Here is a 21730-nt window from a genome sequence, read left to right on the forward strand (position 1 = left end):
ACTCAAATGAAGGCATTTTCCTAGGCTATTATACAAAGAGCGAAGCCTACACATGCTACAACTTGAGAACAAAGAAGATGGTGGAATCAATTCATGTAAAGATTGATGAAGGGGTGATGTCAAAGAAGATGAAGAGGATGAGACCACCACTACAGCAAAGCAACCCAGTTTGGATAGTGATGGTGCTAGTACTTCACTAGAGGGTCAGCAAGATAAAAGAGAAACTTTGTATCCCACTCTTCAAAAGAATTTGCAACAGGATAACATCATTGGTGACAAAGATACAGATGTAATAACCAGAGCCAAGAAGAATGACACTGGACTATTTGAGACAGATGAGTAGAGTCATATAGCTATATTGTTAACTTGTTACCAATAGGCCAGTGGCCTAACGCTACCAGGCCCCTACTTCCCAAAGGGAGGTCAGGGGTTCAAGCCTCAATGGAGATATGTGTGTGAGTACCAACTAAGAAATAAATAAATAAATACATATAGCTATGTTGTCTTTTATTGAGCCGAAACACTACTAAGAAACCAAGGATGATAAAGATTGGATCATTGCAGTGAAAGAAGAGTTGGAACAAATTGAGAAAAATGACACTTGGATTCTTGTTCCTAGACCAGCAGACAAGAATGTCATTGGCTCAAAATGGATCTTCAGAAACAAGCTGAATGAGAAGGGCAATGTGATTAGAAACAAAGCAAGACTGGTTTACAAAGGTTTTGCTCAAATAGCTAGCCTCGATAATGATGAAACATTTGCTCCAGTGGTAATACTGGAATCAATCAGAATGCTCCTCTCATTTGCCTGCTACAAAGGGGTCATGGTCTATTAGATGGATGTCATGTCAGCTTTGTAACCTGAAGGATTTGAAAATTCAGTCCATCCAAAACATGTCTACTAACTCAGGAAAGCTCTCTATGGTCTCAAGCAAGCACCTCGAGCCTGGTATGATAAGCTTCACTCATTTCTCATTGAACAAGTTCACGAGAGGTAAATTGGACAGCACATTATAATGAAAAACTCTTCAACTCAAACTTTCTTATTTTACAGATTTATGTTGATGATATCATGTTTTATCGCTCAAATCTGTCACTCTAAGAAAGGCATATTCATTTCCCAATAAAAGTATGTTAAAGAGCTACTGATCAAATTTAATATGCATGATAGTAAACATGTGACTACACCTATTCTATGTTACATGGACTCAGGTATGTGTGTCGGACACGGGTATGTATCCATGTGTCGGACGTGTCAAATCTCCAAACAGAAGGACACACGGACATGGCTAAATATTCATTTTATTAATTATTTTATTCTATTTTCTAGAGTAAGGTAATGTTTTTACCTAATAAAATGTTCAATATAGGCATTTAACTCATTTTAAAGTAATAATATAATATAATTGAGTGATTGGATATGCTTTTTAAGTACATGTCCAACCAAAAGTAACGAACGCGTTCTACTCTTTTTTGTTGGGTTTCAGGGAGAGATTATAGATCTATGGAAACTTATCAAAAAAAAAAAAAAAGTAACAAACACGTATCCCATAAGCAATAGGTGTCCGACATAAGTACTTCACTACTTTTGAAGAGTCCATGTAACATAGCACCTATGTGCACATCCACTGAGTTAGACGCAAAATGCACTAGTGAAACAATGAATTCTACTCTTATAAAGATCTATTATAGGTAGCTTGTTGTACTTAACTGCTTCAAGACCTAATATAATGCATGATGTTGGTTTAGTTGCTAGATTTCAGAGTGCTCCTAAAGCATCTCATCTAATTGTTACAAAAGAAATCATGAGATGTATCAAAGGAGCACTTGATTATGGACTGCATTATACACCTTCACAAACCCTTGATATTCTAGCATATTCATATGCAAAGTGGGAAGGGTCATTGCCTGATAGGACAAGCACTTCTGGGTGTTGCTATATGCTAGGGAACAACTTGGTTTCTTGGCTAAGCAAGAAACAAGATTGTGTTTCTTTATCCACATCAGAGGCCAAGTATATCGCAGCTTCACAGGCATGCTTCCAAGCACTGTGAATGAGGTCCACGTTGCCTGACTTGGGACTCACTTTCTCCAACCCTACCACCATACTTTTTGACAATCAAAGTGCTATTGCCATTAGCAAGAACCAAACATTGCATTGTACGAGCAAGCAAAGACATCAAATATCATTTTCTTAGAGACAATGTGCAAAAAGGCTCAATTAACATTGAATATGTCTCTACCGATGTTCAGTTGGCCGATCTTATGACCAAACCATTACCTGCAGCTAGGTTTGAAAACCTAAGAACTGCTTTGGGCATTAATGCTCCACCTCTCTAGTAAAAATGCTTTTGGTCAATCTCTTGCCTTTTGACTTTTCTGTCAAAAAGGGGGAGAAAATAGACCTAGAGTGCCTGAAATATGGCAGTTAGAATAGGTGTGGAGTTATTAGAGTAGTGTTGGTCAGTCATTTGCCATAAATGTCCGCGCGTGCATTGTCTGTATCGCTTTTTGACATTAAAAGGCAAAAGGAGGATTTTGTTGATCCATAAGTCTATCATGTTTGCACATTTAATGCAAAATCAATATTGTGTGTGCATTACATATTTGTCTTTATATACTTGAATATCATTTCAGATTTATTTTGTGGTGCATTATTATTTAATTATCTTTAAAAGGTGTTTCTAACATTTACTTGGGGGCGCACTAGTCTTCTTGTGCAGGCGTGCAATTGGTGTCAACAAGGTCCTATCTTATGTGTTATATATGACTATATATTTATAGCATGAGTAGAAATATAAAAAGAAGAAAAAGGAGAGAATTGTGTAAAAGGCTTGAATGAGATGAATCAATCATTCACAGCTCTAGCATTTATAGGTAAAAAGAGTACGTACTCATATTACAAGAAAGTAAACTAAATCAAATTAGAGCATATTCTAAAGCACATTTCTATGGCATATTCTATAGCATAATCAAATCTCTACTATTATGGTAAGTCAATCCATAAATCGTGGCTATCATATATGCTAACACTTCCCCTCAAGTTGGTGCGTGGACATCTGAAACGCCCAACTTGGACAATGCATTCTCAAACACAATCTTGCTCACGCCCTTTGTAAGAATGTCTGCAAGCTACTGAGAACTTGTGACAAATGGAGTGCAAATTTGACCAGAGATGATCTTCTCTCGAATGAAGTGACGGTCCACCTCTATATGCTTCGTCCTGTAATGCTGAACGGGATTTGCTACTATGCTAATGGCAGACTTGTTAACGCAGTAGAGTGAGAATGGAAGCGACACTGGAAGGCACAAGTCTATCATCAAGGTTTTCAACCATAGTAACTCACATACTCCAAGAGCCATAGCCCTATACTCTACCTCTGCACTAGATCGAGAGACAACATCCTACTTCTTACTGCGCCAAGTAACCAAGTTACCACCAATAATGGCACAATAACCCGAAGTTGACCTCCTATCTGAAACTGGTCCTGCATAATCAGCACCTGTCCAATCCTCAACACGTAAGTGACCATGATTGGCAAACAAAATACCACGGCTCGGGCTCCCTTTTAAGTAGCAAAGGATCCAAATAGCTGGATCAAGATGAGAGGTACGAGGAGAGTACATGAATTGACTCACGACACTAACGGCATAAGCAATATCAAGTCGAGAGCTTCTCCACAAGTCGTCAATACTGACCAACATCTGTCAACAACTCCCCCTCAAAATCAGCTAACCGATGATTATGCTCAATCGAAGTATCAGGAGGACGAGCGCCAAGCTGACCAGAAGCAGAAAGCAAGTCAAGAACATACTTACGTTGAAATATGAAAATGCCAGCCTTGGAGCGAGCCACCTCAATGCCCAAGAAGTACCGTAGGGGACCAAGTTACTTAATCTCAAACTAACGCCCAAGATAGCTTTTAACCTCAACAATTCCGGTAGTATCATCTCCAGTAAGAATAATATCATCGACATGCACAATGAGAGCAACTGTCTTACCGCTTGAATGACGTAAAAATAAGTTATGATCAACTGCACTTTGATGGAAACCAAACTTGAGCATGGCAGTACCAAAACGATCAGACTAAGCTCGAGGAGACTGCTTGGGGCAATACAGAGAATGACGAAGACAACATACCATACCCGGATGAGCAGGAGAACGAAAGCCCAGAGGAGGAACCATGTACACCTCCTGCAAATCACCATTAAGAAAGACATTCTTGACATCTAACTAAAATAGAGGCCAAGATCGAGTCGCAACAACGAAAAATAATAAACGGATGGTATTCATCTTGGCAACAGGGTCAAATGTCTCCTGATAATCTATGCCATAAGTCTGAGCATAACCCTTGGCAACCAACCGGGCCTTGTAATGAGCAACTGACCCATCTGGATTATGCTTAACTGTAAACACCCAACGACAACCCACAGCCTTTCGTCCAATAGGAAGCGGAACCATATCCCAAGTCTGATTTTTCTCAAGTGCTTGTAGTTCTTCTGTCATAGTATCACGCCATTAAGGTTGTGCTAGTGCATCTGCAACACTAGAAGGAAGAGGAACCGAGGCAACAGAAACAAGAAAACTTCGATAGGAGGGTGAGAGAGCACAATCAGAAACAAAATTAGAAATATAATATATACAAGAGCGTTTATCCTTTCTAAGAGCAATGGGGCGATCATCAAGCGAAACAATAGCTTGAGAAGGCAAAGCTAGTGCCGAAGGAATAGGGCAGTCGATCGTGGGAGTAGAAGCTTGTACCTATTGTCTGCGAGTATAAACCTGTAGAAAAGAAACAATTCCCAATCATAGAAGACGAAACAGGTAACGGTAGAGGAGTTGAAGACAGAAGAAGGTGATTGTCCATTATATTCAATGGGAACTAGTCACTTTGAGAACCAACTGAACCACTATAGTATGGTGTATGCTCAAAGAAAGAAACATCCATGGATATAAACTGCCGCCGACTAAGAGGATGGTAACACCTATAACCTTTTTGAGAGCGAGAATAGCCTAAAAACACACACTTCAAAGCCTTGGGTCAAGCTTTGTACGAGTCTACCCAACTGCTGAACAAAGCACACACACCTAAAGACTCGCAGAGGAATCAAAAAAAGAGATGAATTGGGATGTAAGATTGAGAGTGGGGCTGCAAAGTTAAGAACCTCAGAAAGAGTCCTATTAATGATGTAAACAGCTATAAGAACTGCATCTCCCCAAATTGACTGGGGAACATTCATGCCAATGTAGATTGCTCTAGCTAAGTCAAGGACGTGGCGATTCTTTCTCTCAGAACGGCCATTCTGTTGAGGAGTTTTAACATTAGATATCTTATGCTCAATCCCAAATTCTGTACATAACCGCTGTAACTCCCCATAAGTGTACTCCGTACCCAGGTCAGATCTGAATTTTTTAATGGTACGACCATATTGAGTTTGAACCATTGTCATAAAATTTTTAAAAATGGTGTACACCTCATTTTTGGTTTTCATAAGATAAACCCATGTAACACGACTATAATCATCAATGAACAACACGAACAATCGAAATCCAAAAGTAGAAGTAACTGGGCAAGGACGCCACACATCTGAATGAACAAGATCAAAAGGTGTTAAAGCAGATTGATTACAACTAGTAGGATAATTGGAATGAACATGTTTAGCCATATGACATGTCTCACAGGATAAATCTAACACTACCAAGTTACAAAATAAGGAAGGAAATAAATGTTTTAAATAACCGCAAGAAATATGTCCTAAACGAATGTGCCAACGCATAAGCTGGGCTTTATTAGATGAATTAAAATTAGAAAATGAAGCTGAATGTGCTTGAGGTGACAAAGGAGCATCTAACAGGTATAGACCGTCCACTTCACGCCCACTACCAATCGTCCGTTTCGACACCAGATCCTAAAATATACAATTGAGAAGGAAAGAACGCTACACTACAATTTAATTGTTTGGTAATGCTACTAACAGAAATAAGATTTGTAGTCAACTGTGGAACATGAAGTGTATCTGACAAAGTTAATGAAGGAGTAACTAATACGTGATCCTTCCCAACAATAGAAGATGGAGAGCCATCCGCAAGGCGTACCTTGCGATGGCCAGAGTGAGGACATACCAGTCATATTGTCTGAAGCACAAGAATCAATGATCCATGGTGTCGAAGATGTAGATACGCTATGTGCAGACACAATAGTACCTGAGTGGGCATAAGTGGAGGTTGGCTGAGATGATGCCTCCATTTGGTTGAAGAATTATTTGAACTTGTCCAAATCAGCTTGAGTCAAGGTAACAGTGGCAGAAAATGTAGAGACAGAGTTGTCAGGAGTTGACAACGAGACTGGTTTTGTAACAGAATGTGCAGAGGATGGAGGCTGTTGTTTCTGTTGCGATGGGCGTCCATGTAGAGCAAAACAATGAGATTTGATGTGACCAATTTTTCCGCAATGGTCACACCGTCCACGTTGTCGTCCTAAAGGAGGACCGGTGGTAGAGTTCTGAACTGACTAGGATGGTGCAGTTCCTGAAAGGTTGGGAACCCGAACTGCCATAGCAGAACGATCAACAGAAGCAACTCCTAATGGATGAGTTCGACGGTCTCATCTGACAACACATAGGAGTATGCATCCTCAAGAGTAGGAAATAAAGATAAGCCCAATAAATGAACACGAGTATACTCAAACTCGTCGTTCAACTCGGCAAGAAACTGAAACACTCGATTCTTCTCCATAATCCTTGCATATAAAACTGCATCATCTGGATCCTTCCAAGAGTGGAAGGAATCATAATATGACATCTCTTCCCAAATAGCATGAAGCTTTGTGATGTAAGCTGAAACTTTCAAGTCACCCTAAGAAATCCTGGTGATATCTCACCCCAGCTGGAAAATCCGTGCATTGTTTTGCCTCTAAGAATAAGTGCGTTGAACTGAATCCCAAATCTGCTTAGCAGTCTTCATAAACATATAGCAAATAACTATGTTTGGTTGCATGGAATTGACTAGCCAAGACATAACTATAGCGTTATCTGCAAACCACTATGGATATGCCTTCTCTGACTCAACTGGCTCTTTCCCAGAGCCAGTAATATAGCCAATCTTGTCTTTGCCACCAATGAACATCTTGGCAGACTTTGCCCAAATCAAATAGTTGGAACCATCCAACTTCACTGTGGTGATTTGAAGTCCTGGATTTTCTGATGAGTTGGTGGGAAAAATAGCACCACCACCCACAGAGCTTGAGCCAAGAGAATTAACAATCGAGGACCCTGAATCTGCCATAATCCGTCACACGACAATAAAAAAACTCCAAAAACACCACAAATTCTGTTAATAAATCAAAGGGTCTCCTCAAAGCATAAACAATAACAATGTCTCCTCATACCATAAACAAAAACACCACAAATTAATAATTTTTTTTTTTACCTAAGCCCTTCTAGATGTTGGAAACCAACTATCCCAATTTACCCAACCCTAGAAGAGTGAAATAGAAATTGCAAAACTTAAAAATACCTATCACAAAACAGCAACACATAAAACATATGTGTAGGCAACGTCACACGATGTCACAAATAGCCTAAGGTGGTTGTCGCACAAGTGGCAAGGCTGTTGAAAGGTGTGGAAAGGTGTTAGCTTTAATACCAAGTAGAAAGATAAAAAGAAGAAAAAGGAGAGAATTGTGTAAAGGCTTGAATAAGATGAATCACTCATTCAAAGCTCTAGTATTTATAGGTAAAAAGAGCACATGCTCATATTACAAGAAAGGAAACTAAATCAAATCTAAATTAAATCAAAACATATTCTATAGCATAATCAAATCTCTGCTATTATGGTAAGTCATTCCATAAATTGTGGCTATCATATATGCTAACAGCATGCATATACACAAGCAAGTGCATTAGATGCCACAAGGGTACAACGGCTACACTGTGTGATCTAAGGGGTTAAAGCTTCTGGGCAACCATACTTTGAAATTCAATGGTTCAGATTACTCCAATTAAAGGATACAAAGTGTGTGGCTGTGCTCCCGCCTCTAAAACGGCTGCATGTGCTATATAATTATATATTTGTTCATCTGTGTAAATGGGTTTTGTGGTCTGACGAGCAAACAAAGAGAAATTGTGAGAGAGAGAACATTAAGCTTAAAGAAAAATTCATACACCAAGAGCTTCAATGATCCATCTATAAGTGCATCCTCTTCACTTCTCTCTCATCATCAATGGCCCATTTGATCGGTAAAGCTTAGACTAGAAATTTCCGAAACCGGCGACACACCAAAGCTTCAACCAGAGTCCAAACAGTTCCAGCCAAACTGCTCCGGCACTCCAGTTCAGGTGATCATCATTCCAACGAGCTCCAGTTCAGTTAAGTTGACAAACAACTACGGCGAGCCTCAAGAACAGTTCCTCCAACACCAGAAAGATTCTTCACCGTGAGACCTAGAAGCTTAGTTCCAGTTCGCTTCAGTCGATGCAAGATTCGGTGTGCACTACGGCAAGTTTCCAAAGACCAATAAAACTAAAATCCATATGAGCACAACTTCAGTCCGGTGAAATTTCAGACTAGTGAAGAGCTGCAGACCCAACAGTCCGGCGAGCCACATTCAGACCCAATAGCTTAGGTGAGTGCAGAGCTCTGACCAGCATGAACTCAGATCATCATTGAAGATGTGTGGAACCGTATAGAAATCTCAATCCAAAAAGGTCCAATTCTTTGATTGAAACAGTGAGTTGTATCCTTATTGAGAGCTATATATGTGTGTGTGTGTGTGTGTGTGTGTGTGTGTAGTGAGTCATAGAAGGTGTTGACCGGTCAATGTGGATGAGTGCACTTTGTAGAAGGTGTATGTATGGTCTCTGAGGATGTTTTGATTATTGAAGAAGTGTGGGTCAAGCTTTTGACAGTGTGGGCATCAATGAAGAACTGAGATTCCTATCTATATTTCCAAAAGTGAGCAAAAATCAAGGTTTTGAGTTTACATGGTTCAATTGGATAGCTTCAGCGAAGACAGTGAGCATCATTGAAGATTGAGAACAGTTTTGTCACTGTTCATCAAGTAAGGCAGTGAAGTTTACTTTCAACTTTTATTTGTACTGCAACTCTTATTTTGTAAAACTTGAAAGACACCATTTATTTATATTTATTTGTGAGTGGATTTGTGAGCACTTGATTCAAGCATGGGGATGCTGTGAACAGGGGGAATGCTTGAGTTATTGTTGTGAGATTGATAAGTGGTCCAAGCACAGGAGTGCTATGGACATGGGACAGTGCAAGAGCGACTTGTATGTGAGATTGAGAATTGGTGTACATTAATTCATTCATAGTGGATTTTGAGTTGGGCTTCACAACCTTAAGGATGTTTCCCCCACATTGGGGATTTTACCTCGCTATATTTGGTGTCCTACAATCTTAACATTTCATTTGAGCTTCTATCATTGTGCATTAAGATAACAAGTTGGAAAAATCTCAAAAGATACCAATTCACCCCACTCTTGGTATCTTCAAATAGGCAAGAGTAGAGAAAAATAACTAACTTTCTATCTCATTTTGGTTGTTTGCATTCCTACTTTGCCCAAGTTTATGATTAGGGTTGAGAGGAAGAAAGGAGATATATAAGAGAGATTCAGTTTGGTCGTCTACATTCCAACTTTGGCTAAGTTTATTATTAGGGTTGAGAGGAAGAAAGGAGATATATAAGAGAGATTCAATGCAGAATGAAATAGAAAGTTAGTTCTTTCTCTCCACTTTACCTATTTATCTTTTCAGGAGGCTTGTAATTACAAAAGTACCCTTATCTACAACATCCACTCCGATTTAAACATATTCTCATGTATTCTAACAAACATCTCATGAATATAGGTTAAAAAGAGAGACGGGAAGCAGCTTAACAATGATCACTACTAAATAGAGAGTTAATTCTTTCTCTCTACTCCTGCCTATTTATATTTTCAGAAGGCTTGTAATTACAGAAGTAGCCTCGTCTAGAACATCCGCTCTGACAGACACATATTCTCATGTATTCTAACAGATATCATGTCTCGTGAATATAGGTTAAAAAGAGAAACTGGCAGCAGTTTAAACATAATCACTAGTAATAAATTATCTAGTCCAAAAGAAAGGATTGCTCAAGTCACACAACAACCTGTTCTGTGGACTAACTAAAATGTTGATGCACTAACCTTATGTGAACAATTTCATGTGATCTTGAACGTTGTGATTGGCTAGGAATTTTAAATTTTCTTTTATTAGTGTGACTTGGTCATAGAGATGTTGTTTCTTGCTGGGCATTTGTGCTCACTCCCATAAGTATACTTCTACAATTAAGCTATGGTGTTATGCTATGGTTAGGTGGGACAGATAATCAGGACTTGGATGATTTCCATAAAAAGAGGTGAATACATCTGTGAATTATATGGTAGATATTATCTGATGTAGCACTTTTCGGTTGTAATGCTACTAATGTAAGGGGTAGTCATTATAATGATTGGGTATGCAGTATTTAATGTGTGGAAATGGATAGGTTGAGTGAAATTTGATGTAAACTCAATCCTAGACCTTCCAAATGTGACCGTTTGTTTCTCCATACCTGAGACAAGTGTTGGGATAACGCCCTAATATCAAGGGCCTCAAGAGGGGTGTGACAACTAACTTTAGGTTGTTTTTTTTTTTTTTTTTTTTTTTTTTTTTTTTTTTGATAAGTAACTAACTTTAGGTTGTTTTTAAACAAGGTGCACATATTTCACCTAACCTTACAAAAGAAAAACATATTTTGACAAAGGTTGTTTTGGGCAATGTAGCATTATTCCATACAGTAATATATATTTGTATTCTTATGCTTTCTTTTGTCCCAAGGCAAAAGCTCTGTATCATGTACATCTCGTAATGATATGATAAAAAAATTTAACAGAGTCTATAAAAGCTGAAATACTTAATAAAACAATTCATGCTCTGTCATAGTTACGATAAAAATCCATACAGATTTTTCATAGTATAATATATATAAAGCCATAAACACCACTAATCAATAATAATCAATTGAGGTAATATCTGTAAGGTCATTAAGGCATGTGTAGCGGCAGGTTAATGGATGAATAAATAGGAGATAGGAGACTCCTATTGGGGCGACAAAATTCTCCATTATTAGCACTCTTTTTTGTTGGGTTTTGGGGAGGAATTGTAATTCCACAGGGGAGATTGTTGATATGTTGGACTCTTTGAGAGTTTAGAGGCCTTATTTGGTCTTTTGTAGCTTTTGAGGGACACATTCCCCTTTTGAACACTTTTTTATACAATCTTACGTATCAAAAAAAAAGGTTAACGGATAAATTTTGCTTGGACAACTTATAATTGATCCAAAAAGACAAAGTTACTTGTGATTTTCTTACTAGATCTATCATGCTTATAAGCACTGTGAATAGAGTATTCTTCATCACATATTTAAGCCGACAATCAGGCTCCAGCCTATTTGATTTATCGAATTATCATGCTTTTTCATTTTTTTAATTGTAAAATAAAACTAAGTATCAACAAGATTTTAAAACTGAAATCTCTTTAACCATATTACTAATAAGAAAAGGATTTTAAAACCAGCTGTTAACTGCCATATAGCATATAAGAAGGAGAAGGGAAGGAGAATGTCATCGAAAACCTGACAAATTAATGTAAGGAACAATTTCTCTGTATCGTGCAAGAGCTTCCTCGAATCCACCACAAGATCGTTGATCAGGGTAAAAACTGAACACGTACTGATCATGTGTTGATGCTACAAAGAAACAAGTATTTAGGCAACAGACACAAGGGCACTATCTCTACTAAAATTACTATCATGTATGTAGACTAACCGTCACCAAATCCAAAACAAGGAATCAAGTTGTCTTCATCAAAAGGAGACAAAGTTTGACCAATTATGGAGATGGCTTGCTCGTATGGGTTAGGTGTGTCACAGATTGCATGAAGGCTTTTCCTCTTGAATGAATACTTGCCTACAAAGGTAAAAAGTGTCATGTAATCATCTCAATTTATTAGAATTTACAAATCGAACAATAGCTAGACAAAACAAATCACCTGTCCACTCATTGCTCTTCGTGAAGTCAATACCAAGTATTAAATTAGATGATTCAAGGCCAGCTTCTCTCAATGCAGAGACAACCTGGAATAAGAGTAACAAATTGTGTTTTTACCTAAATGCACAACTACAGCATGAACCAGACTACCCAGAAAAATATCCTTAGGAAAGGGTAATAAAAGCAAATTACAAGATGAGGTACTACAACTATTTGTTAGAATGTATATATTGTATTTTGTATTTCTACAAGGGCATGTTGATCATTCTACTATATACCAATTATTATTATTATTATTATTATTATTATATGCAAGTGAGAAAAGGTTAATTTGTCTCTCACACACAAATATTTCCACATTCACCTGTCTCCATCTCCCTATACTCTTCAAACCTTAATCTAAACATGATATTAGAGCAGGCAAGCTCCTGAGTTCAAACCTCACCCCCCACATGTGAGTGATGTGTTGGAGGATTTAAATATTTAAGTTACACCCTCTTTAACACCATAGGCTTTTAGAGGAGATGGTGATTAACACTAATAAACACAAGGACGGAAATATATATGTATACCAAACTCAACAAAGCATTTTCCTTCAATAATATATACATATATATATGTGCATGCCAACACAAAGAAAATTTTCTCTTTGGTACACATGACAATACCCGCGTTTATTGGTTATCTATGTTCAATCAATTTTATAGCTGATATCTTTGTTGTCCATGGTATTAATATTTTCCTCAAAAAAAAAAAGGTATTCACTACTCTTTGTTTGAAATAGTTAAACAGTAGGATTTAGAATATTAAAACAAGATGACATTCCTGTAGTCATGACACTACCTCCTTTTATTGTTTGTACGTGTTTCATCCATTTTAAACTCCTTCCGTGTCGTGCTTAGTACCTTATATTCACACAGCCGGTCCAAAGCCCGGATAACGAGGAGGGTAGCTTCACAGCTAGCGGAAAACTTTTGTCAAAACTGACATGAACATGAATCCTAAGAATATAAGAGTAAATGTTCGGGTGCTACGCTTAAGATATGTGTTTGATTAGCTTCCGAATGCTTGTAACATATGGTTCACTAAGAATCATAGAGCAGGATGGAAAAATAGAATTTATGAAGCCGACTCCAAGTAGTTGGGAGAAAAGGCCTTGTTAGTTGTTGATGCATTTCATCCCTTTGATATCCTGGCAATTTGTTCACACACATGAGAATTTTTCCTAGCAATTTGTTTCCTTTGCCGACTTCATATAGAAAAGCATCATAGAAGTTCTTAAAACCACATAATTCTATGTCCTAAAGCCTCATGAATGGTTCGAGTTTGACATTAGAAGAAACCAATAACTTCACATATTCCTCGCATTCATCTAAGGAATATAAAATTTACATCTTTTGCATGCATAAGTTTCTATTTCGCAAGATTGTGGTTGAAACTTATCCCCAATATCTTTCATTTCATGAGTGATGTGGTTATATTCTGCTTCATGGTATCCAAGGTCGTGACAAGCAATGAGCAATGAGAACCAGCAAACTTTTATAATCAAAATCAACTTCATATAAAACAATTGACAGAAAATTATGGAATAACTAAAACCTCATCCAAGGAATTGAAATTATCAGCTATGTACGTGGATTGCTGCTTTCTTTGATACTTTGGATCCATTGAACTTCCTGCATATGAAGTTGATTCATAAGTATCACTGTATCCTGATTCAGCGTTTCCCATAATCTAGAGGTGCTTCTTACTTTAATCACCAAAATACCTGCAAAGAGAGTGGAAAACACACGTCATATCTCTATACTATGCCTTAATTGAAAAGGGGAACATGTTCCCAATGAAGATCTGTTTGCTTATGTGGCAAGAGGTGGACTGGGAAATTATTAAAAGAAATGTGTGTGCTTGTTACTAGGCTGTTTAACCATTGAGATTTTATGATTGTTACTCTTTTTTATAAAATTTAAATAGTATGAGCTGAATCAAGCGGACTAAATTTTTTATACTCTGGTTTTGTGGAATATTTTGATAGAAAGAAACTTTAGATTTCATTAAGGACAGAGGAAATCTGCTTCCCAGATTGCCATAGAGGGTTGTTTGAAAGGGACTCTATATGTGGGAGTGACACTCTATGACCTTGAGTCTGTTTCCCTTTTATTGTTCAGTGTTTGTTTTGTAATTTTGGTTTTGGCTTTGCCATTTCCAGTTTTGTAATAGTGGAAGTATGTAAGTGCTTTCACTCTCTCTTGTACCATTTTTTTTTTTCCCTGAATGGGGTATAATTTTATTTTAAATAATCAGATAAGTACAAAGAATGAACAAGGCATACCTCCTTTAACAAAAGATAGAAATGTAAAAGGCCCATTTCCAGTAAGTGCCAAAAGAACAAGGAAAATTGAAAAGAAATTTGTACACACAAATTTTTGTATCCGGAAATTCAGGAACGAAAATAAATGCAACAAACAATAATTTTATTAATAATATCATAAACTAAATGAGTACAGTTCTCTGTTGGCGATTCTATTACAATCTAGAATCTCCCTCTGATTGAATCTCCTTGGAACGTCGGCAAAAGGGCTTCGGAAGCTTGATCTTGGGCCAGTGGTTGAACTGTATTTGAGTTCTTCAAAATTGAAGAAAAACTCAAATGGATTTCTGAACGAGGGCCGGTGAGGGTTTATCTTGAACGGTGAGTTGAAGGCCTTTGATGAAGAATGGTGTGGTGCAGGTGTGGCACGCTTCTTGTTCTTCGTCTTCAAAAACCTTCGGAATTTTTGTTGAGTCAGAGTTTCGGCAGAGCTTCGGTGTTTTGTTCGTCTCTCTATCTGTGTGTTTTTCTGTCCTTGTAACTAGACAGGACACAAACAGTACGAACTCCAAAAAGAAAACTACAAAGCAAAATGCAGATCCAATCTATCGCTAGTGACCTCAATCTGGGATGCAAATCCTTTTGGAGCCACCAATGACGACCTCAATCTGCCATTTACACCTTCAGCAGGAACTCACATATTACTTGGGTACATGAAAACCTTGACTCTAGCTCCCATTGATTTAGGAGGGAGATTAGACTTGAATTTAGCTCGAACAACCCCAGTGTTACCATGAGGCCTAGTCACCTTGCCCCAAATGCATCGGTAGTGTGACCCATCCTTCACCTTAGCCTTATAGATGTAAGCCATGCGCTTCCGGAGGTACCATGACACCTCCTCCTTCGTGTTCACACCCTCGATCTGAACCAACAACGTGCTTGGGTACTGATTCGACTTCAACCTCTTGTAACCTAGAACAGTTCCTCTGACGTAGAGTCTGACACGCTCTCCTTGGCGTCCCTTCACCATTTTTGCTGGAGGGTTGTGTTCATCCATGATAATCGTTTCTGCTACAGAGTCTCGATCAGGGAAGAGGTATCGCTAGAGCTCGTTCCCACAACGGAAAGTTTAGAAGGCAGTGATGGGGCTCATCTCATGACAGAGGAAGAGCGGATCGGAATTCTCGGCAAAGGGGAGGAAGGGGCTTGTGAATTCAAGAGTGGCTGAAGGAAAGGGAAATCCAGAGAGCAGTGCGATATGCGTGGGAGGAAGACGAAGGGATAGTCACGTGCCGGACAGGAGCGTTCAAAAGGAAAGGGGGAAGGTTACATGTGGAGCATGTCGATTCGCTCAGACAGATCGCACAACCTTATCTTCAGCTATATTGAAAAGGTCATCCGAGTGCTATAGGGTTGGTGATAGTAAGTGGGTGTCACGTGACTGCTCTGCAGAATCCAAATGGGCTGGGGAAGGTGGTAGGTTGGGCCGGAAGTTTATAGGGCGGGCTCAACTTGAGCCCATGTTGAGGAGGAAGACGGCGCAAATGCATGCTAGTGGGCGGACGGATAAGAGGAGTGATGGGGAGGGCTACAGGGATGGGCTTACTCATGTGGGCCGTAAAGAACGATTGTATGGTATAGCCAAGTTCAATGGGCCAAGTTCTGGGGGTGTGGGTGTGGAGGCGTATGGGCTGGCTGAGGCTAATGGTTTAGGGCCTTTGGGGGATGTGCGCAATGCTGGGCTTGATGAGGTCCATGTAGGGCATAACATGACTAGCCTTGACCAATAGGGGAGCAATTTTAGGGCTGTAACCAAAGTATCAGAAGGAGTCTTTACATTGCAGGGCTCCTCACAACGTGATTACAAGGCAGGGCGTGAAGGACAAGAGGCGAGAGGTGAGATTTCAGGCGACTTTTTCCAACCACTCCGTGATATAAAGGTTCGTAGCTGGTCGAAAGGCAAAAGATGGTCGCGTTCTCATCAGCAAAAATGGATTGTAGCTGGAGACGGTAGTCCAAGTATGTCCTCTGTTTTCCCGGCACGCTCCTCTATCTCTACCCATGCTTCTTCTTCTTCTACTCCTTCTTCTGGGGTGGTGAGGATAGTGGGTGAGAGGGAGGGAGGGGGGAGGCAGCCGTTTGTTCAGAGGCTTGCGCCGGTGCTTGAAATGGATGGAGAAGGGAGTGGTTCAGATAGTTTAATCAGGGATGATGGAGGGTATGACCACACAATGGATGAAAGGGGGTTGATCAAGCTGTTGCCGAGTATAACTGAACAAGGGAGTACTCTTCTTTGTGGGGGGGTGCAAGTGTTTGTTGACTAGTGATGGAGGATCTGTTGATCTTTTGCGTTCAGAGGCAAGTGTTTGCAGTGAGAATGATGATCTAAGTGACAGAGAGTTTGATGTGAATAATACTTATCCTATATGGGACATTGGGGATGGGGGTGGAGAGAGCACGGTGGGTTTCTATACTCCTTTGGCAATGATAAAAGATGCTCAGAGACCCTCAGTTCTAGATGATTAGAAAATAACTAGTTTATGAAGGGTATCGAGGAGGAAAGCAAAATTCAGGGGCTGACGCCGGAAGGTGAAGATAAGAAAGTTAAGGAGTTATTCCAAGTGGTGGAGGATGAATGGGTGAGGAAGAAGGAGAAGGGCTTGTCAATTTTGAAATGGGTGAGAGAGCTGAAAGGTCTGTTTTCATAAGTTAACTATGAGGGAAGGGGTGGAGGAGGGAGAGTGAAGAGGAGTGGGGGGAGGAGGGGGAGTGGAAGAATCAACGTCTGTTAATGAAGCTCAATATTGTGTCTTGGAACGTTCGGGGACTAAATGACCCGAGAAAGAGGAAGGTGGTAAAGGCGTTGATTCAGAATTGGAGTGCATGTGGTTTTCTTACAGGAAGTGGAGGAGGCTACAATTATGAAGAGTTTGTGGGGCGGTCGATTTGTGGACTGGGAGGTTATTGATGCGGAGACTGCTGGGGGTATTGCTGTCCTTTGAGACAGGAGGTGGGTTTCAAAGGCTGATGTTTGGAAAGGGAGGCATTCACTATCAGTATTATTTAAGATTGAGGAAGATGGTTCGCAGTGGTGTTTTTCGGGGGTCAATGGGCTTGTTGGTGATGTGGAGCGTAGAGAGTTGTGGGAGGAGCTGGGAAGCATTAGAAGCAGATGGATGGTTCCATGGTGTGTTGGGGGGGACTTTAATGTTGTTCTTAACACGAGTGAGAGATCTTCTAGGGGAGCGTAAGATGGAGCAATGGCCGATTTTTCTGATTTTGTGGAAGCTAATAGATTGTTGGATCTTCCCATGGTGGGAGGCGAATACATTTGGTCGAGTGGGCGTGATCCTCCTTTTTCTCGACTGGATAGATTCTTCTTTCAGTGGAGATGGAGGAGAAGTTTCCAGATGTGTCTCAAGAGGTGTATGCGCGGGCAATCTCTGATCATGTTCCTATTTTGCTTGATTGTGGAGGGATTAGAAGAGGAAGATCTCCATTTAGATTTGAAAACATGTGGCTACGAGTGGGAGATTTCAAAGATAGGGTCATGAACTGGTGGTGTGCTTATGATGTTAAGGGTAATCCAAGTTTTCAATTGGCATCAAAGTTGCGACGCTTAAACGGAGACATCAAGGTCTAGAATAAGGAAGTGTTTGGCAAGCTGAAATGGCGGCAAAATCAGCTCCTTATGGAAATTTCAGAGCTCGACGGGAAGGAAGGTGCTAAGGGCAATTCTGTATTGGAGAGGAGTATAAGGGAGTAGTGTAAGGCTGGGTTTGAAGAGACTGTAATGATGGAGGAAGTTTCGTGGAGACAGAAGTCTAAAGCCCTGTGGCTTAAAGAAGGTGATCGGAATACTAAATTCTTTCATTGCTTAACTAACACGCATAGAAGAGGTAATATAAGGTTTGATGGAGTTATGGCTGAAACTGAAGAGGAGATCCGGACAAGCTTTGTGTTATATTACCAAGATTTGTTCACATAGTCTGCCTCTTGGAGACCGCGATTAGATGATATTGAATTTGATACTATTTTTGATGAGGAAAGAGTGGGTTTGGAGAGGCCATTTGAGGAAGAGGAAGTGTTGGAACTGTGACAGAGAAAAAGCTCCGAGTCCAGACGGGTTTACAATTGCGTTTTTCCACAAGAATTCGGAGGTGATGAGAATGGATGTGCTGAGAGTCATGGATGCCTTCTTTGAGGAGGGTTGTTTCGAGAAGAGTTTGAATGCCTCTTTCATTACCCTTGTACCTAAAAAGGGCGGAGCGGTTGATGCTAAGGATTTCAGACCAATTAGTTTGGTGGGCTCTGTTTATAAGAATATTTTGAAGATCCTGGCAATTAGGCTAAGGAAAGTATTGGATGGGGTCATTTCGGAGTCTCAAAATGCATTCATGGGAGGAAGTCAAATTCTTGACCCGGTTCTAATTGCCAGTGAATGTATTGATGCTAGGGTCAAGAGTGGTGAGCAGGGGATTGTGTGTAAATTGGACATTGAGAAAGCCTATGACCATGTGAATTGGGTGTTTTTATTGTATGTGTTAGAGAGGATGGGGTTAGGAATCAATTGGAGAGGGTTGATACATCAATGTATTTCGACGGTTCGTTTTTGTATTTTAGTGAATGGGTCACCAGCTGGATTTTTCACAAGTTTGAGAGGTTTATGGCAGGAGGACCCTTTGTCCCCTTTTCTCTTCATTATTGTAATGGAAGTTTTTAACAGACTCGTGAAAAGGGCAAAATTACTAGGATGTATTCAAGGTTTTGCAGTGGGGCGTACACCTAATCAAATTGTTAAATCGCATTTGCTGTTTGCTAACGATACTATTGTTTTTTGCGATGCGAGTGTGACTCAATTGAGGCATTTGAGGTGTGTATTGGCCTGTTTTCAAGTTGTCTTTGGGCTGAAGATTAACATTGGCAAGAGTTTGATTGTTCTAGTAGGGGAGGTGGACCACATTACTGATCTGGCAGCTATTTTGGGTTGCAGAGTTGAGTCTTTTCCGTTTACATATTTGGGGTTGCCATTGGGTACTTCTATGAGGAGAATTGCTGTTTGGGATCCAGTGGTGGAACGTTTCCAAAAGAGGTTATCCGGGTGGAAGAAGCAATACTTGTTGAAAGGGGGTAAACTCGCATTGTTGAAAAGCACCCTATCTAATCTTCCTACATATTTTATGTCGTCGTTTCCGATTCCTAGAACAGTAATCAGTAGACTAAACAAGATTCAGGTGAACTTTCGGGGGGGGGTGTTTGTGGGGAATTCAAGTACCATCTTGTGAAGTGGGAGAAATTGTGAAATGGGAGAAAGTATGCACACCTATTAAAAGAGGAGGTTTTGGAATTTGTAGGTTGGAAATGTTTAATAATGCTTTGTTAGGGAAATGGTTGTGGAGATTTGGGTGTCAGTGCTTTGGAGGCGAGTTGTTGCTTGTCGGTTTGGGGAAGAGGAAGGAGGCTGGATGTCTAGAGGTATGTCTTCCTCAGCAGGCATAGGATTATAGAAAGGTATTAGGAGGGGTTGGGACGAGTTCTCTAAGCGGATACGGATTAGAGTTAGGAATGGTCGTCATGTAAGGTTTTGGAAGGATTTATGGTGTGGGGATGTGGTGTTGGCTTGTCGGTTCCCTAGCCTCTTTGGGATGGTTGAGGATAAGTATGTTGTGGTGGCAGATTATTTGTGACTTGAGAATGGGAGAGCTAGTTGGGATGTGAGGTTCCGTAGATATTTCAACGATTGGGAGCTGATGAAATTTACTGAGCTAATGGGATTAATTTATAGTCAAGAGATGGAGGGGGAAGGAAGGGATTAGATGGTGCGGATGGGGGGATCTGGAGGGGTGTTTGAGGTGAGGTTGTTTTACCAAAGCCTTACAGATTCGATAAGCAATGTGTTCCCTTGGAAGTCTGTGTGGAGTACTACAGCTCCACTAAAGGTGGCTTTTTTCGCGTCGACAGCGGTGCTTGGTAGCATTCTCACTCTAGATAATCTTAGAAGAAGACGCCAAATAATAGTGAATTGGTGTTGCATGTGTAAGAAGACAGGTGAATCGGTTAACCATCTTTTATTGCACTGTAAAGTGGCAGCGGATGTTTGGAGTATGGTCGTGAATGTATTTGGGGTTGAGTGGGTGGTGTCAAGAACCACGATGGATATGTTAGAGGCTTGGAGAGGGAGACCAGTGGGCAGGCGGGTTAGAAAAGCGTGGTGGGTAGCCCCTCTTTGTGTATGGTGGGGGTTGTGGCATGAGCGGAACAGGAGATCTTGTGATGGAAAGGAGTCGCCGGCGTGGGTTATTAAGTCGAATATTTTGCATTCTCTTTATTTTTGGGTTAGTGGGAAAAATTGTTCATCTTTGGACAGTTTTTGGATTTTGTTGACAACTTATAGTTGTAATGGGGTTTTTTGCGCTTTTTGTTTGCTTTGTTAAGGGTTTGCTCCCCTTTGAGCGCTTCAATTAATATACATTTACTTATCAAAAAAAAAAAAAAAAACTGTGAAAAACTGAGAATAGATGAGATAGCAGATAATAATTTGGAAAATTTTCACCACACTGAAATGATAGTGTCTTATTGTGTATTTATAATTACAATAACAAGAGAGAGAGATTCTCTCAAAACACGTATATGTTTGTTGTTACAACAATAAGAGAGAGATGGAGAGATCCTCTCAACAAACCTATCTGAGATTCTCTCAAGAAACCTATCTGGATTTCCCTTTGATCTCATTTTATGGTTAATCTAATATATCAGTAGCTAATCTCTTAACACCACCCTTCAAGATGATAGTGGAGCAAGGACAAACCAGCAACTTGTCTCGTAGTAGTTGAAACAGGGGTACTGATAGAGCTTTAGTGAAGAAATCAGCTGTTTGGTCAGCACTTGGAACAAACACGATTTTTAGAGAGCCACGTAAACACGTTCCCTTAAGAACGGATAGTCAATCTCAATACGGTTGGTTAACTGGGTTGGAGGCTAAGTATGTAGCAATAATATTGTCGGTGTGAAGGATTGGAGGATGGTGTAATGGGATTTTTAACTCTCAAAGAAGGTATGTAAGCCACTGGATACAGCTGATGTTTGTGCTAATGCCCTATATCCTGATTCAGCACTTGATCTAGAAACAGTGGTTTGCTTTGTAGTAGAACTGTGGAAAGATCTATGCTGAATTGTTAGGAAATTAGTTAGGGAGGATTTTTAGGAATTATCCATAGTTAGATAGTTGACTTTTTAAAATTTTACATTAGTTCCTATATTATAGGAATTATGATCTGTATATATCTTTTGCCTTGGATAGAATTTGTAATAAACTTCTATATATATAGGCCTGTAAACTAACATATGTGATATGAA

General features: G+C 39.8%; 2 protein-coding genes across 4 annotated transcripts in view; both read right to left on the minus strand.

Annotated features, from left to right (window-relative positions):
* The window catches only part of LOC132303204 (E3 ubiquitin-protein ligase RGLG3), a 102471-nt gene that overhangs the window by 46802 nt on the left and 33939 nt on the right, over positions 1 to 21730 (minus strand). Inside the window, exons 2-6 of one of the 3 annotated variants that reach the window (XM_059800373.1) lie at positions 13818 to 13834; positions 13666 to 13742; positions 12068 to 12152; positions 11845 to 11985; positions 11652 to 11765 (exon numbers count right to left, since the gene is read on the minus strand). In XM_059800373.1, the coding sequence (XP_059656356.1) occupies positions 11652 to 11765; positions 11845 to 11985; positions 12068 to 12152; positions 13666 to 13734 (409 nt within the window). In that variant the 5' untranslated portion in view covers positions 13735 to 13742; positions 13818 to 13834. Of the gene's footprint in view, positions 1 to 11651; positions 11766 to 11844; positions 11986 to 12067; positions 12153 to 13665; positions 13835 to 21730 lie in introns of all 3 variants that reach the window. The other 2 variants (XM_059800372.1, XM_059800371.1) reach the window with 2 other exon arrangements.
* Positions 14924 to 15433, minus strand: LOC132302225 (large ribosomal subunit protein eL33w-like). Its single transcript, XM_059799089.1, has one exon. It carries the CDS (start codon positions 15429 to 15431, stop codon positions 15069 to 15071), a length of 363 nt encoding a protein of 120 aa, XP_059655072.1. The 5' UTR covers positions 15432 to 15433; the 3' UTR covers positions 14924 to 15068.

This window comes from Cornus florida, unplaced genomic scaffold (genome assembly GCF_030987335.1).
Source record: "Cornus florida cultivar Cherokee Brave unplaced genomic scaffold, ASM3098733v1 CherokeeBrave_3.0.0_Hap2_Chr04, whole genome shotgun sequence".
Classification (NCBI taxonomy): domain Eukaryota; kingdom Viridiplantae; phylum Streptophyta; class Magnoliopsida; order Cornales; family Cornaceae; genus Cornus; species Cornus florida.